This window comes from Myotis yumanensis, unplaced genomic scaffold (assembly GCF_028538775.1).
Source record: "Myotis yumanensis isolate MYYU_CA2020_CCGP unplaced genomic scaffold, mMyoYum1.0.hap1 SCAF_11, whole genome shotgun sequence".
In the NCBI taxonomy this organism is placed as follows: domain Eukaryota; kingdom Metazoa; phylum Chordata; class Mammalia; order Chiroptera; family Vespertilionidae; genus Myotis; species Myotis yumanensis.
The window spans coordinates 1,625,498-1,642,441 of record NW_027223762.1 but is presented as its reverse complement, the minus strand read 5'-3'; the positions used below and the strand labels follow the sequence as shown (position 1 = coordinate 1,642,441).

The window sequence follows — 16,944 nt, the reverse complement described above, 5'->3', positions numbered from 1 at the left end:
GCAGAACTGAGTTGAAGGCCTCTCTCTCTCTCTCTCTCTCTCTCTCTCTCTCTCTCTCTCCCCCCCGCCCCCCTTCTCTCTCGGGCACAGGAGAGAAAAGCCCCCTAGAGGCAGGCCCCCTCCGGAATCTGTAGGCATCTAGAAGCGCTGAGTGTGCTGTAGCAGAGGATCCTGGCTCGATGCTTATGAGGGTCAGTGGATAGCCCCCCAGTGTGGGCTGCAGCCGGTGGAACTGGGCAAGTGCCCCTTCGTGTAGGGGGCCTGTCGTCCAGGCACGAGAGCCCAGGGGTGAGGCCAGGCCCTGCGGAGGGATCGCCGGGCAGCTCTTTGTGGGGCGGCTCACGTACACGCGGCGAGGGAGATTCACTCTGTGTGCGTGGTGTGTGTGCACGTGTGCACATGTGCGTGTGCATGGTGTGTGTGTGTGTGTGTGCGCGCGTGCGAGTGTCGGTAGAGGCGTAAGTGAAATGCTGGTGCAGTCTTTTGAGAAATGAAAAGACGGTGGCCGTGCGAGTCCTTGGACGGATGAGATGAGACACGGGGCGGTGCCCGCGGGCAGAGGGCGTGCGCTCGGAGCACAGGCCGCGTGTCGGAACCTCTGGCCCGGGCGAGGGAGGAGCAGGAGGGTTACAGCTGTGAGTGCGAGAGGCACAGAGTCGATTCCTGTGTTGCTATCTAGAAAGTCTTGTATTATTTTCTTAGAAGCAGCTCTAACCCTCCTTTTGCCCGTCCTGCACGTGGCACCTAGCAGGGAAGTATGTCACTCAGCGGATAAAATAAATGGAATGCTGTTTTATCAGTCCTTTTTATTGTGTGTTAAGGTGACATGGGAATTAGAAGTTAGAACTGAAGGATATTTTATTTAGTTAGTTATTTTTACATTTTTTATTGATTTCAGTGAGGAAGGGAGAGGGAGAGAGAAACATCAATGAAGAGAGAGAAGCATGGATGGGCTGCCTCCTGCACGCCCCCCCACTGGGGGATGGAGCCCACAACCCGGGCCTGTGCCCCGACCGGGAATCGAACCGGTGACCTCTTGGCTCCTGGGTAAACGCTCAGCTGCTGAGCCACAGGCGCCGGGCTTCTCCCCTTGTTTAAAGGGTTAGTGCAGGGGTCCTCAAACTTTGTAAACAGGGGGCCAGTTCACTGTCCCTCAGACCGCTGGAGGGCCGGACTATAGTTTAAAAAAAAAACAACTATGAACAAATTCCTATGCACACTGCACATATCTTATTTTGAAGTAAAAAAACAAAACAGGAACAAATACAGTATTTGTATTTGCATGTGGCCCGCGGGCCGTAGTTTGAGGACCCCTGGGTTAGTGGATCGTTGATCCTGTCCGAAACGTCCATTCTTGGAAAGCATTGCTGGGTTCAGACAGCCGTGGTGTTTATTTCTACTTTGTGGCGCACAGGGTTGACACATAACAGAGTCCCGTCATGTCACTGGCCCAGCAGCTGTGTGTGGCTGCATTGCCGCCATCAGCCTCCCCTCCGCCTGGCGGCCATGGCTCGGCGTTAGGGAGGTGGGCCAGGGAGTCGGGTCAGCGTGGACCACATCTTCATGGACGTTTTGGGCAGAACCAAACATCAGGAGCCAGGTTTCCAGGACCTGCTGGCAGGGACCAGGTGTCCCGGTGGACAGTGGCCGCTGACCAGTCTCCGGTCTGAGCAGGGGGCAGGTAGAGGAGGACAGGGCGGGACCCGCCGGGCGGGGGTCCTTCCCGGGACCTGCAGGGGGCGGCCCGCGTCCTACCTGCAGCCCACAGGGCTTCCTGGTGTGACTGAAATCCCAAAACGATGAATACACAAGCCGTGGCGACTTGTTCTCGGGTCTTCCGCCTGGCTGCCAGTGTGACAGCTGCAGGGCCAAACGGATCCTGCTGGCTTTCCCATGTAGACTTATTAGTCCTTCCCAAGTCCCTCCATTCCGTTAGAGACGGGGAAATGGGGGAAATAGAGCCGTTGTCCTACTGGCAGCGTGATGTTCAAGTCTTCCTTCCCTGCGGGGACGCCCGGGCCCCACGCTGTCTCTGGGGCGTCTTTGACGGGCCACCCCTGGGGCCTGGCTCCCAGGACGGGGAGGTGGGCAGCATCCTTCTCTCTCCCCTGTTTCCGTCCTGTTTCATTCTGCGTTTCTTCCCCAAACTTCTTCAATATGGTGCCCACTCCCCTTCTCCCAGCAACCCCCTTTCCACCTGGAGGCATACCCCCGAGGCGACAGGCAGCTGGGATTCTGAGAAAGGGCTCGGTCAAGGCCAGGTGGCGGGCGGTCTCAAGCCTGTGCGGTCCTCTCCCGCTGGCCTCCCGTCCTCAGGCACAGTGGCCCTGCTCCCCGTGACTCCCACGTGATCGAGCCTGCAGCCCTGCTCCCACGTGACCTGGTTCCGTGGACCAGCTTGTCCTGTTCGCTCTGTAAATCGAGGCACCTCCCCAAACACAGCAGCCCCCACTTCTCTTCCCGAAGGTCTTTATTGATGTTAAAAAATAATCACGATTTCATAGCCGTATAAGCAAAATAAACTCCTTTTCCTATATCGTAACTATTATCTTAAATATGCCCTTTTAACGTATTTATTCTTTATTTTGTCGCAGCCCGATGATGATAATGACCCAGAAGATCACGAGCTTGGTTTATGAGATTCATGACGGTAAGAATTTAGAAATTCACTTTCTATCCCTGGAAGACGTCATATTCAGTTCGTCTCTTGCTTGAGATACGACCATCACTTTCTGCTCTTGATTAGAAAGGGCTGGCGGTAAGGCAGGGAAAACAAATCCTGAGCTCTGCCTACGGTTATTAAAGTCGGGCGTGTTCTCCTTCAGTATTTTATCTTAATTTTGCCTTCAGTTCAGTGACAAAAGCAAAGCAAAATAGTGTGATTCCGTCATATGACCCACATTAGGGGAAATTTAGAATATAAAGCAAATAGATACTAGTATTTGATTTAAATAAAGTTTTATTCATTTCTGCTTCCCCTCTGTGCTACATTTGTATTAAAATTAGAATGTTTTCCCCCTGCCCTCTCTCCAAAATACTCACACACACGTGTTCTCAGTATAAGAACTTATAAGTTCACAGGTGGGTGTCAGCCCCACTGTGTGTGTCACCTATCCTGCGCCCCCTGCTGGGGAAGACCTATCAATATGTGTTTTTTTTAAAATACATTTTTATTGATTTCAGAGAGGAAGGGAGAGGGAGAGAGAGAGAAACATCAATGATGAGAGAGAATCCTGGATCGGCTGCCTCCTGCATGCCCCACACTGGGATGGAGCCTGCAACCCGGGCCTGTGCCCCGACCAGGAATCGAACCGTGACCTCCTGGTTCATAGGTCAACGCTCAAACACTGAGCCACACCTGCCGGGCTACAAATACTTTTTAAATGTGTTGTTTGCCTCTTAATTTAGTCCTCCTTTGGCCTTTAAATTGGGTTTAGGATCTGGTAGGTTGACGTGTAATCATAACAACATCCTTCTGTTTGAGGGGGAGGTAGGCGGGAGACGATGGTAGAGAGTCATCTCATTCGTCAGAGTCGTGTGGAGGCGAGGAGGGCATTCCTCCCGTAGTGCTGACGTCGGCCGTGTAAGCCATCCAACGACAGAAACATTTTCACGCCCCTTCTGACAGGTCATCGCACTTGCTAGGAAACATGTTAGCTCTGGGGGATTTCTTCACTTAGTAATGATCTTCTCTAAAGAAGAGTCAGGTTAGTTCCCTGATGTGTGCGTTCTCCTCATACAGCCCTAGACACGCAGGGTTCCGCCATGGGCCTTTGGCAGGCTGGAGCGTGTGTTGCCATGGGCGAGGAAGGAGCCGATTATACCGCGGCTGGGATTGTAACGTGCATATGAGAGAGCCTGTTTCTGTTTCCCAGGGATGTTCCGGAAGGACGAGGACCTGACTCCGTCACAGAGAGACCTGGCTGTAAGGTGCGTGCCTCTTAATTGTGTCCTGCCCGCTTCCGCTGTCTCTGCCCGGGACACACACTACTCACCTGGCCACGGCCGACTTGTCATGCTGGAGGTACTTCCTTCACGAAAACCCAGCTTCCTCCCTCTGCACACCCCTCCGCCACGTCCTGCCGGCCTCCCTCCTGTGTACAGGCATCCCTTGACAGGATCGCCACCCAGCATGCACCTCCCGGTACCATGAGGCCATCTGCCAAATCCTCCATCTCTCCCATGAGACCCCTGAAGCCAGGGAGAGCGTTGGCCCCCGAGCCTGCCCTGTAGTGGTGATGAGCAATCATCGCAGCGGCCCTGTGCAGGCGGATAGCTTGACGCAGGTGCTGGGTAAAATGTACTTCGCTAACAGGGCGCGAGGAGGCCATGTTTTCAGACAATGGCGACCCCGTAAGGCATTCTCATCCTTACCCGAGGAATTCGCTGGGTCGACTTCTGCATCACTTGTTGTAGGCGCTCTGTTGACGAGCTTAAGGAATAGCTCCCCCTTTGGAAGGATCGTCCTTAAAATAATCCAGTTAGAGATCAGATGCGTGTTTTGCATCTGAGGCGCGTGTGTCCTGAAAATCTGGAACGAACAGGCGCACTCCTGCCCGAGAACGAGACGACGGTTGAGAGCAGGCAGACCCGCCCCGGTGCTCGCCTTCCGTCCTGGGTGATGTCTCCTTGCATCTCCCGCCTTTAAAATGTCCTGCCTTCACAGTCACTGGAGTTAGACTTACAGTCAGTAGATGTGCGCCTGAGTGAACTCCGCGGACGCAAGGCTCACTGACCCGGGTCCCGGGGTCTCTGCGAGGCCTGGTCTGTCTCGGGAGCCGCTGAGCAGAGGATTCCCAGCTCCCACCCACCTGTCTCCCACCGCCGCCTGGCCGACACCCAGCCCCGGGTAGACTCCGCTCTCCACTCTGAACTGTGGGAGGAAGCGGAGTGGAAAGACACCCCGTCTTGCTGATTGGACGCATGTTGAATTGGTCACCCCAAATTAAAAATCACGGCGCCCTTTATCACTGGTGACTCGGGGCAAACACGCAGACAGACCCCCTTTTTCCTATCGCAGATGCACGTCAGCAAGTCCAGTGAACGATTTCTGTGAAATCTACCTCTAGGCGGACCTTGAATTTTACCCTCTCTGACCTGACTGACCCTTCACCTTTCCCACTGAGGCCCCCCAGCCCAGCGGTGTCTGCTGTAATCGCTCCCCCGCTGGGCTCCAGGCTCTCTCCTGCCCTGGGCCGTCCTTTTCACCCCGTAGGCGGAGATCCTTGTTTAAATTTTTATGTTTATTTTTATTGATTTCAGAGAGGAAGGGAGAGGGAGAGAGAGAGATAGAAACACCAATGATCAATGATGAGAGAGACTCACTGATCGGCTGCCTCCTGCACACTCCCTACTGGGGATTGAGCCAAAATCTAGGCATGTGCCCCGAACCCAGACCCCCTGGTTCATAGGTCGACACCCAACCACTGAGCCGCACTGGCCAGGTGCCAGAGATCCTTTTAATGTGTTTTGAATTCTGTCATCCCTCCCCTGACACACATCCTCCAGCGAATTGAGAATTGAGAATAAACTAGGAAACTTCTGACCCCCGCGCGTGAGGCCCGGAAAGCGCCAGTAGCCACCGCTCTCCCTCGCTCAGCTCAGCAGGCCCCGCCCTCCATCAGGATCGCGCCTCCCCTCCCTGCATCACACTGAGCCCTGGCCGCCTCGTTTCTCTCACCGGCTGTGTTACTGTCTGAGGGTCATGTTTATTTTGATTGTTCCCCTCCCGACCCGAACGTGAGCTCCATGGGGAAGAACTTGGTCTTGTTCATCGTTCGGTCCTCGTCTCCGGCTTAGCAGGCCACCCCTGGGGGCGATTATGCCCCCAGAAGACGCGTCACGATGCCTGGAGACATTTTTGTCACACGTGGTGGGGGGGGGGGGGTGCTGCTGGCATGGAACGGGACAGGCCCAGATCCTGCTGAACATCCTATGGGCTCAGGACAGTCCCCGACAACAGAGAATTACTGTCACCAATCTCAGGAATGCGGAGATGGAGGAGCCCAGGCTGGGGCCACATGTTCCTGTCAGGGAAATGCCGACGGAATGAAGGACGGACTCGTTTAACATCGTCAGTGAACAGAACATGATCACACGTGGTGCTCATTCCAGCAGCGAATAATGGTGCCCCACCGCAGCCCTGCAACGGCTCGTTTAAAATGACAGTTGAGCCAGAAATCATTCCAGCGGATTTCACGGCTCAGCGTTCTCTCCCGTCCTCGCGCACAGCGATACATAGCGTGACGGGTGAGACGGAGCTGCGCTCGGACAAGCTGGCATTGCTTCGGGTCTTGAAATAATTGGCGGCGACAATGGGGCTCTGTTGTGGACGCACAAGGCGCCCCTTTGTGAGCGCGGCCGCGGGGAGGGAGGCCGGGAGCAGGCTGCCTCCGCACGCAGCAGAGGGAGCTGCGGGGGGAAGCCTGCTGAGAGCTGTGTGCTCCCGGCAGCTGTGAGCTCTCAAGAGAAAATCCCTAAAAGCACTTTGCAATGTAGACGATTTAAGAGACCTGACCGGGGTTCCGGTTAAGCGGTGGCCCGGCAGGTGGCAGGTGGGCAGGGACCGCTGTTTTCTCTCTGCTTGTTGTTGTTTTTTTAATACGTTTCTATTGATTTCAGACAGGAAGGGAGAGGGAGAGAGAAAAGCATCAATGAGAGAGAATCATGGATCGGCTGCCTCCTGCACGCCCCCCACTGGGGATCGAGCCTGCAACCCGGGCCTGTGCCCTGACCGGAAATCGAACTGTGACCTCCTGGTCCATAGGTCGATGCTCAACCACTGAGCTACACCGGCCGGGCCACACAGACGTCTTCCGTGAGCGAATGACTGACCGGTAGGAGACGGTGCTCTCTGCCGGGTCTCGTCCACTCAGGTGTGTTTTCTTGTGAAGAATCACGTAGGGACCCTGCGTGGTTGCCCGTAACGATCTGTATGCAAACTCTTCTGTTGGAAACTGCTGAGCATGACCGCACCCTGACCTCTCGGCTCTCGCCGCGGAGCGCGTGGCGTGGGAAGCCTGCTCCGGGCTGGAGGTGGCGGGTGCGGGACGGGGGTTCTCGCCGAGTCTCCTGCTCGCGCCTGTCCGTCTCACAGCCGCTGTCTCTGACTTGCAGGCGCATGCCCAGCCTCCTGGAGTATCTGAGTTACAACTGCAACTTCATGGGCATCCTGGCCGGGCCCCTCTGCTCCTACAAGGACTACATCACCTTCATCGAAGGCAGGTCATACCACGTGGCGCGGTCGGGCGAGGATGGCCGAGAAGCACCCCCCCGCGGAGGAGCGGAGCCGTCCCCAAATGTGAGAGCCGGGTCTCCGGGCCGCGTCGCGCGTGCTGAGGGGTCCTGTTCGTTTAAAGATGCGAATGTTTTCAAGTTTGGGTTTTTTTAAATACATTTTTTTTTTACTTCAGAGAGGAAGGGAGAGGGAGAGGGAGATAGAAACATCCATGATGAGAGAGAATCATGGATCGGCTGCCTCCTCCACGCCCCCCACTGGGGATCGAGCCTGCAACCTGGGCCTGTGCCCCTTGATCGAAATCGAACCTGGGACCCTTCAGTCCGCAGGCCGACGCTCTGTCCACTGAGCCAAACTGGTTAGGGCCGAACGTTTTCAAGTTTTGAATGGACCCATCTGTTTCTTTAACAATATGTTGCTATCCCTGGCCAGGCAGCTCAGTTGGTTAGAGCATCGTCCTGATTCGTCAAGGTGTGGGTTCACCACTGCCAGGTAGGCTGTATACAGGAATCAACCATTGAATGCAGAATAAGTGGCCCACAGTGCAGCTCATTGTATTTTAGACCAAAAAGGGGCTTCAGTCTCCATACTTTCTGTTAGTGGCTTTTTTGCTGAGAAATTCTGGATCGAACTGGGTTGAGTGTCAGACTGGACATCGGTCCAGGCCTCTCCCATGGACCGTTTTGTGTCTCCAGGCGGCCTCTCAGCCTCTCCAGCCTCACTGCATAGGAGACAGTGAGCAGGGGACAGAGGGGTGGGTTAGGGGGTGACGCCCCACAGAGGGGGTGGGTTAGGGGGTGACGCCCCACGGAGGGGGGGGGGTCAGCGATGACGCCCGTCTCTCCTTGCAGGCGGCCGTGGTGCAGAAGCTGGTGGTCTGTGGGCTCTCCTTACTGGTCCACCTGACCGTCTCGAACGCATTCCCCGTGGAGCACAACATCGATGCGCATTTTCAAGCGACAGCCTCGTGGCCGGCAAAGGTTCTCTATCTGTATGTCTCTCTCTTGGCTGCCAGACCCAAATACTATTTTGCATGGACGTTAGGTGAGTAGCATGTGGACGGGCTTTCCTGTTAGTGTGCGGACGTGTGTCTTACACCTTACGCAGCCGGGGGAGTGCCCCCTGGAGGGCAGAGAGGGGAAGACCGAGGAGAACAGGAGGGTGGCTCGTGTAGAAGACAGGAGCCCTATGGCTCATACCCACACGGTGAGGATGTGCCCCAGAAACGGTGCGGAGACCCTAAAAACGGGACCAAGGCCCGTCGTGTTAGACGGAAGTGGGCATGGCCCTGCTTTTCCTGGTTGAGAATAAGAGATGACACGTCCGAGGGCATGCGCTTCTGGGGGACCCGGTGGATGGGGACACAGGTTCTTCATCCCCCCTTTGCTTATTCTCCGCAGCCGACGCGATTAACAACGCTGCGGGCTTCGGGTTCAGAGGCTACGACAGACATGGGGAAGCTCGCTGGGACTTGATTTCCAACTTGAGGATTCAGCAAATAGAGGTTGGTGCCTCACGGAGACATTAGTTGCCATGTGACACTCGAAGAACCATAGTTTGCTGTCATAGAGTTATGATGTGATGGCTAAGAGTGGTGTCGAAGCGTTTTGTGTTTTAAATATATTTTTATTGACTTCAGAAAGGAAGGGAAAGGGAGAGAGAGAGAGAAACATCCATGATGAGACAGACGCATTCATTGACTGCCTCCTGCACGCCCCCTACTGGGGGTTGAACTCGCAACCCGGGCATGTGCCCTTGACCGGAATCGAACCCGGGATCCTTCAGTCCCCAGGCTGATGCTCTGTCCACTGAGCCACACCGGCCAGGGCATGGTAGAGGATTTTTAATAATAACACACCTTCTCTCATCGAGCCAGGACCGAGGCTCCCTCCGACGTGAGGGAAGCTCCTGGGAGACGCTCCGCGAGGGGCTGGAGGCGGGAGGATGGTGGCAGCCCACTCCTGCGGGGGTGCCCGGCGGGGCCAACGTTCCAGGAGCCGGGAGGGGTGGCTGCAGGCATGGCACCGGGGAGCCCAGCCGGGGGGCATAGAGCACCTCCATCCTTGGGAGAGAGCCCGAGCCCTTTGCTTGAGCATCGGGACTTTCTGGGGGATAATGCCTGCCCCCCCCCCCCCGCCGCCCCCCCGAATGCTCACAGACAGGAGAAGAGGGTGAGAGCCCGCTGAGCTGGGGGGGTGCCCCACGCCACACGTGCTCCCTTGAGCCCCCGTCACTGAGTCAGAAGAGTGTGCGCAGGAACAACACCACGTCCCTGCCAAGCCCCCTTATCTTCAGCACAAGAAGGCCTTGCTACCCACCTTCCAAACGCCATCCTTTCACTGGGCCAAGAGAAACGTCGCTCTGTTTTTCAGGGGTCCACCAGCTTCAAGATGTTTCTCGATAACTGGAACATCCAGACGGCGCTGTGGCTCAAAAGGTACGTTCCTTCCCAAGCAGCCTCCGCGCCGTGCGGTCGGGCTTCGCCGAGCCGGGATCCCGGGTTAGTGAGCGGCGTGCGAGGGACACGCAGCCTGGTGACACCGGAAACGCTGTTACCCTCCTGCTGGCCCTGACCGCCCCTCCGCCCGTGAGGGCCCCTGCCAAGGCCAGGCCACACATCCTCCTGCTCATTCAGTGAGAGTGGCCAAACGGAACACGTGGCAGTACAGGCGCCGTGTGTGCACCCTAGACTCCCCAGCACCGGCTCGGGGTCTTCCCACGTCGGGCCCAGGATGCAGCCCTGCAGGCCTCACGGTTGTTTCGTTGGTTTGTTTGTTTTTTGGTTAAAGCCTCACTGGAGGATTTTTTTTTTCCATTGATTTTTTTTTTAAAAGAGAATATCTTTTTATTATTGATTTCAGAGAGGAAGGGAGAGGGAGAGAGAAACATGAATGATGAGAGAGAATCATGGATCGCTGCCTCCTGCATGTCCCCCACTGGGGATCAAGCCCGCAGCCTGGCCTGTGCCCTGACTGGGAATTGAACCGTGACCTCCCTGAACATAGGTCAATGCTCAGGCAATGAGCCACGCCAACTGGGCTCCGTTGGTTTTAGAGAGAGTGGAAGGGAAGGGAAGAGAGAAGAGAGAGAGACACATCAATTGGTTGGTTGACTCTCCCACTCACCCCACCGGGGCCCAGGGATTGAACTTGCAACCCAGGTACGTGCCCTTGGCTGGAATCGAACCCGTGACCCTTCGGTCCATGGGCCGACGCTCTAACGACTGGGGCAGGGCTCACAGTCTTGTTAGAGACACTGCAGAGCCGTCCACACCTGCTGCTCCCGGCAGCGAGGAGAGAGGGGGCAGGGACTGGGGCGGAGAGGCCCAGAGCGGGAGGCAGGGCTCCCGCTGACCTTGATGACCAGCAGGAGGTCGTCAGGCGGACGGGGAGGCCTAGGCAGCTCAGGCGGAGGGACAGTCCCGGTAGATGACGTCAGGAAGATGCTCAGATACCTGGGGGACAGCGCCCTGCGCTGGACTTCCCCGATGCGCCGCCCGAGCCGCCCCGGCATCCGCGCCTTGACTTTCGGACGGGCCGCGCGTCCCTCTCCCCGAGGTGCCCCGGGTATCGGCACCGCTCCCCCCTGCCTTGCTGTCTCCCGGGGCCGCGCAGGTCGCCAGCGGATCTGCTGCTGCTTCTGTTAAGTGTTGAGCTTGCTGCCTTAGGAGCGTCTTGTTTTCACTCGAGTTGAGTTCTCCAGGCTGTTACAAGAAACTTCTAGGCCAGCGGTTCTCAACCTGTGGGTCGCGACCCCTTTGGCGGTCGAACGACCCTTTCACAGGGGTCGCCTCAGACCATCCTGCATATCAGATATCTACATGACGATTCATAACAGTAGCAACGTTACAGTTATGAAGTAGCAACGAAAATAATTTTGAGGTTGGGTCACAACATGAGGAACTGTATTTAAAGGGCCAGAAGGTTGAGAACCGCTGTTCTAGACGCAGCACCGCCCGCTCCCAGGAAGACTAGCTCTCCCGACTCAATAGGAAGGTCTGGTGCTGCTCACGAGAAGGACAAACAGCGCCAAGTACCCTCACTCTGATCAGGGCTGCAGTTTCCTGTGTCGCTTTCCTTCCTCCCAGACACCAGGAAGGGCCTCTGAGCTTGGCTGGACCAGCAAGAGACGCAATTGCATTTCTCTCCCTAAACCTGAGGTCACAGATGACCACGCTGTGGCCTAAGGTGACGCGTGGTTGTTTCCCGGGCCCCCTGAACCCCCCCTCGCCCCAGGTAACACAAGAAGGACTGCTGAGGGCTTGACAAGGCTAACCTCGCTCTGCGGGTCCCTAGGGTGTGTTACGAACGGACCACCCGGAGCCCCACCGCCCAGACCTTCCTGCTCTCCGCCATCTGGCACGGGGTGTACCCCGGCTACTACCTGACCTTCCTGACCGGGGTGGTGATGACGCTGGCAGCGCGAGCCGTAAGTGCCAGGGGTTCCTTCCCTGCCCACGGCAGCCCTGGGGCTGGCCCAGCGGCGGGTGGGGGCTCCGCCTGGTGCGGCTGAGAAGCCAGCACACGGGAGGCACCCACCAGTGGGCATGGTCGTTACCGAACTTTCTAAAGGAGCGGGAACGTTCAGTAAGGCCAGGTGGGTGGGCTCCTTTTAGCCAGGTTCCCGGGAGCTGCCGCCTTGGAGCCTGGTCGGGCTGGAGAGCGGGGCGCGGACGGGCCTGATTTTGCGCCGTTCTGGTGCCGACGCCTGTGACAGCCGATGGGAAGAGCGGGAGCGTGAAAGAAAAAAGGGTGTTTAAGGTTTCACATTTCAAACCTGAAATGTCCGAGAAGCTAAAACCATTAAAACAGGGGTTCTTCGAAAACTGCTTTGTTTCCCATGGGATTTTTTTCCCATGGGATTTTTTTTAATCCTCACCCAAGGGTATGTGTTTTTGTTTTTTTAAATTGATTTTCGAGAGAAAGGAAGGGAGAGAGAGAGAAACATCGCTGTGAAAGAGAAACATTGATTGGTGGCCTCCTGCATCCTGACTGGGAATCGAACCCGAAACCATTGGGTGTACAGGACGTCGCTCCGACTGAGCGAGCGCCAGCCAGGGCAGAAGCTGCCTTTGTGAGCAGCTCTTCCAGCTCCATTAGCAAACAGACAGCGCCCGAGCCGTCATTCTCTCCGGGAGCGCTCTGTGTCCTGCACACAGGCCGAGGGGCAAGAAGAGGCTGTCTCGGGTCAGGGTTACCATGGTGACAGCGTTACACGATGAAAAGATGGAAAATAGATTCCACTTCATTTATATGCTGTCGTCTACCAAAGGTGACTTAAGGAGCTCTAGGCAGTGGTTGTGTGTGTGTGTGTGTTTCAAATATATTTTTATTGATTTCAGAGGTAGAGAGAGATAGAAACATCAGTGATGAGAGAGAATCATGGATCGGCTGCCTCCTGCACGCCCCCCACACCTAGGGATCGAGCCTCCTGGTTCATAGGTCGATGCTCAACCCCTGAAACACACCGGCTGGGCTGGGCAATGTTATTTTTAACTTAAGAAAATTTTATTAAGCTTTAATACAACTAAAATCTACAGAAACGTTGCAGAGAACTCCTCTCCTCTATTATGCCCTTTGCCCAGACTCACACATCTGCCGTGAGCTTCCCCACCCGCCCCCGCGTTTTCCTCGTGCGTGGACCGTGTTCCTGAGCCCGCTTTCCCGTGGCGCCGCCCCCCCCCCCCCCCCCCCAGACCCACATCCCGAAGCGGCTGCAGAGGGAGGCCGGGCGCTCCGACGGACGAGCGGCGTTAAAAGCGAAGCCATCCTCTCGCTCCTTTGTTTCAGATGAGGAGTAACTTCCGACATTACTTCCTCAAGTCCCCGCAGCTGAAGCTGCTGTACGACGTCGTCACCTGGGGAGCCACCCAGGTGGCCGTGAGTTACACCGTGGTGCCCTTCGTGCTGCTCTCCCTCAAGCCGTCCTTCGCGTTCTACAGGTGAGTGCTGCTCGACAGCCATGGCAGCCCTGTCCCCGGGGGTGGCTCCGCTTGTGAAAGACAGCGCCTCGCTCTGGGCCACGACGGGGAAATGGCACGGTCGCCTCATTTCCTGCGGCTAAACGCACCGTCAGTGACTTTAGTCTAAAAGAGTGGTTCTCAACCTTCCTGATGCCGCGACCCTTTAATACAGCTCCTCATGTTGTGGTGACCCCCAATTTCATTGTTACAAATGGAACATAATTAAAGCATAGTGATGAATCACAAAAACAATATGTAATTATAGATGTGTTTTCCGATGGTCTTCGGCGACCCCTGTGAAAGGGTTGTTCCACCCCCAAGGGGGTTGCGACCCACAGGTTGAGAACCGCTGGTCTAAAAGCACGCGGTTTCCCCACTCAGCCCTCAGACGAGGCTCTGATTGGAGAACGACCAGCCGGGTAACCTCCGGGCTCTCAAAGGGCTAACCAGAAAGTGTCGCTGTTCTTTGCAAGGAATCTTTCCTTCTCGTGTTTCCTTTCATCAGAATGACATAAAGTAGTCCTGTTCCACTCACCTGCTTTGGTTTCACTCGGGCATGTTTCATCGGCCCTTGGTCATCGCTGTAAATGTAGAGATTACTGTCTTGAATTTCATGTTTTATTTCTCTAACTCCTCCCCTTCCTCCTCTCCCTTCCCCATTAGTGATATCTTTGAGATCAAAACCTTTATTCTTTCATAAATTCTCCATTATCTTGGCATTTAGAATGACAGCACAGAATCCAGGGTCAAAAATGGTTGAATTGGATGTGATGAAAACCATCCAGGAAACATTAAGAAACTCCTGCTGCTAAAGTTCCATCGTAACAACTTGCTGCATATTTTTGAATGGGGTGGAGCTGTTTGAATTTTCGCCTAGTTCTTTGGTTCACAATCCTGTGAACTTATAGCTGTAGGAGGAGGTTGGGCCCCATTTTGGCTTATATTTCATTCGGGGAATGAGGTTTCTAATAGTTTTGATCACGTGGCATTTCTGTATTTTGTGACAGCAACGTCCATGTTGGGTGTATTACTCACGTCATTAGAATACACGTGGCTCGATTGGGGACAGTAACTAGCGGGAGAGGCCCTGCCTCCTCTGCCCGCTGAGCACTGGGTCCTGTGGGCCTGAGATTCCTGGATCTATTTAGCCATGGCCTCCGACCCTCACAAAGGAATGTAACAGGGTGACTAGGCTCATGCTTACAGCCGCGTGGCTTTCTGCGGAGCTTTATAAATACCCCCGCACGCGCTGTGGGGTGTCACTCACGGTGGGGGCGGGGAGCGTAAGAGGACAGCGCGGTCGGTAAACACATGAGGGGGCAGGTGGCATTTGGACAAATGCCCAGTTATGACAGACGGCTTATGATCACATGTTTCATCACCGCTTCCCTTTTTCTTTTAGCTCCTGGAGTTACTGCCTTCACATTGCCGCCCTCTTAGTATTGTTGTTCTTACCCGTGAAAAAGACTCAAAGAGGACAGGACCCACACGAACACAGGCGGCTGTCTCGATCCAAAAAGTCTGACGAAAATTCTTGGGGACAGAATAGTTTTCCCACAACAAACAATGTGTGCAATCAGGGTCCAGCAGGAGCCGCCAGACACCCATCGGGAACGGAGTGACGGGCACCGAGGGCTGTGTTCTGTATGTTAACAGCCACTGATCTTAGCACCTTCTCCAGGAGGTGGGGTTCCTTGGAAAAGAGAGTAAGTTGGGGGGCGGGGGGCAGTATCGGACAGTTGCTGATAAGGAAGTCCCTGTGTACTGGATGGGAAACGAGTGATACTCCCCCTCCCTCGCCATGTTCCCGTGGGCCACGCCTTACAGAAAGTATTTCCACGGTCTCCGTGGACACTCAGGACCTTGGCGTCTGGCCGCAGGGTCCCCCGGGTGCCCTGTTGCTGAATGTACGCTGTGCACCCCGAGGCAGCGGCGAGACGGGGAAATAACGGTGTCCGTCTGGCCGATGGAGGGAAATTAGCTTTTCCAAATGAATGTCTTGCCTTAAACCCTCTCTTCCCTCAAATGTTGTTCCTAAATGGTCTTTTCAACTGTAACATTGTGAGATGTGAAATGAGCTGTGAAGGAATTCTGGGGAAATTGGAAACAGGATATTTAAGATTGTGGATATTTTAAAAATGCAATAAACTCCTCAGTATTTGAAGGGTTTTCTTAGCGCATCTCCAGTGACTACAGTGCACAGTGACTGTGTGCAGCTCAGATGCCAAACTATAGGAAGCTCATTTCTCTGGGGAGTTCCATTACCTCGTGTCAGCCAGCGAGCCTTTCAAGGAGGAATTTCTTAGACATAATTAAAGACCGGCAACGCGATAGTTTAAGCGTATCTTCTGGCAAAAGAGAGAGGAGATGACGGGGGAAGGCAGGAGGCCCAGGTGCTCGGCAGGTTCCAGGTGCTCAGCAGAAGTGCTTTTTCCTTACCCATCTGAGCTTCTGCTGTACGTAAACATTTAATCCCTTTTTAGTGCGTTGGACTCTTAGAAGAAATTTACCAAGCATAAACTCTTATCTATAGTATAGAAGGCCTGTGGCCGCAACGCCGTGATGCCCAAACGACTGGTGACAAGGAGGTGCCTGGAGCACCTCTCGGGCCATCCCCCTCCCCCACCCCACCCCCTTCACCCCCACCCCCACCCCCACCCCGGGGCTCCAGCAGTCCGAGGAGCGTCTCGGGGCAGCGGACACGGCCCTGATGGCAGGCTAGGCCTGGGGACCCTACACGCGCACAATTGAATCGTGTGCTGGGCCTCTAGAAGGTCTATAGAAGGATTATGGAAATAATCGTGGTAGATTGCTCCAAGGGTTTGAAAGAGAGATCACTGAGGCTGCTCTCTGGCCATGCGCTCCCTCCCCTGTGACTGTTTAATTCATATTTGGGAGAGTTTTAGGGAAATGAAAACTTAATGCCATTGGGTCTGAGCCACATTTTCAGAGAATAATATAAAGTCTTTTCCAAATCCCTAACTTCTCATATTAAAATGTTGCTGTAATGCTTGTTAATGAGTTTTCCATTCTGTAAGTGGAAAGGTGTGCTTTTAGCTCCTGGGCCCCGAGTCTCTCCCCGAATCCCAGCCTTGTGCTTCGAAAGGGGGGCTGGGGGTGGGGGGGAACAAGGTGTCAGCCTGGCTCAGGGCCTGGGCCATGGACCCCTCACAGGGCTGGGCGCCAGGCGGGCAGGGGGGCCTTCGCACGGCACCTCTGACCAATCTCTTGTGGAATTTATTTTCTTTTTGCCTTAAGTTATTTAATGAAATGCAAGTTATCTATAGCGGGTCTCTCTTTTTTATTTTTGTCATTAGTAACTTTTCAAATGATGTTAAGAACAGAACAGCCATGTGGCTTCAGCGACATAGTATTTCATTGAAAGAAGACAGGGAAAGCAATGCACTTGGGACCTTTGAGGTCTTAATCAGCAAGAATACCACTGTGTCTTTTCAGAACTTCGGAAATATCCGAGTGTTTGTGTGAAATGTGTTCATTTTTCTGAAGGTAAATGTTCCCCCCCTGATGAGGTTAGCCCTGCGCTGTCGCCTCCCAGGAAAGAGTAGGTGGCGGAATACCTTCTCTCCGTTTCCCCTGCGTGGCATCGAGCCGGCTGTGCAATGTGAGAGGAGAGGCGAGAATCATCACGGGCAGCACCTGCCCCCAACTCTCTCCCGTGGTCTAAGTTAATGCTGCCGGGAGCCTGGCCTCGAGGGAGAGAAAGTAAACAAGTCTGGAGTTTAGG

The 16,944-nt window shown here is 54.9% G+C and overlaps 1 protein-coding gene across 3 annotated transcripts in view; it reads left to right on the top strand.

The window, feature by feature from the left end:
* The window catches only part of MBOAT2 (membrane bound O-acyltransferase domain containing 2), a 45,120-nt gene extending 29,752 nt beyond the window's left edge, over positions 1 to 15,368 (top strand). For all 3 annotated transcript variants that reach the window (XM_070428649.1, XM_070428650.1, XM_070428651.1), the window contains 9 exons: positions 2,595 to 2,650; positions 3,876 to 3,930; positions 7,117 to 7,300; positions 8,089 to 8,281; positions 8,638 to 8,741; positions 9,610 to 9,674; positions 11,533 to 11,665; positions 13,027 to 13,178; positions 14,602 to 15,368. In XM_070428649.1, coding sequence (XP_070284750.1) covers positions 2,595 to 2,650; positions 3,876 to 3,930; positions 7,117 to 7,300; positions 8,089 to 8,281; positions 8,638 to 8,741; positions 9,610 to 9,674; positions 11,533 to 11,665; positions 13,027 to 13,178; positions 14,602 to 14,821 — 1,162 coding nt within the window. In that variant the 3' untranslated portion in view covers positions 14,822 to 15,368. The remainder of the gene's footprint in view (positions 1 to 2,594; positions 2,651 to 3,875; positions 3,931 to 7,116; positions 7,301 to 8,088; positions 8,282 to 8,637; positions 8,742 to 9,609; positions 9,675 to 11,532; positions 11,666 to 13,026; positions 13,179 to 14,601) is intronic.
* Positions 15,369 to 16,944: the final 1,576 nt, after the last annotated feature.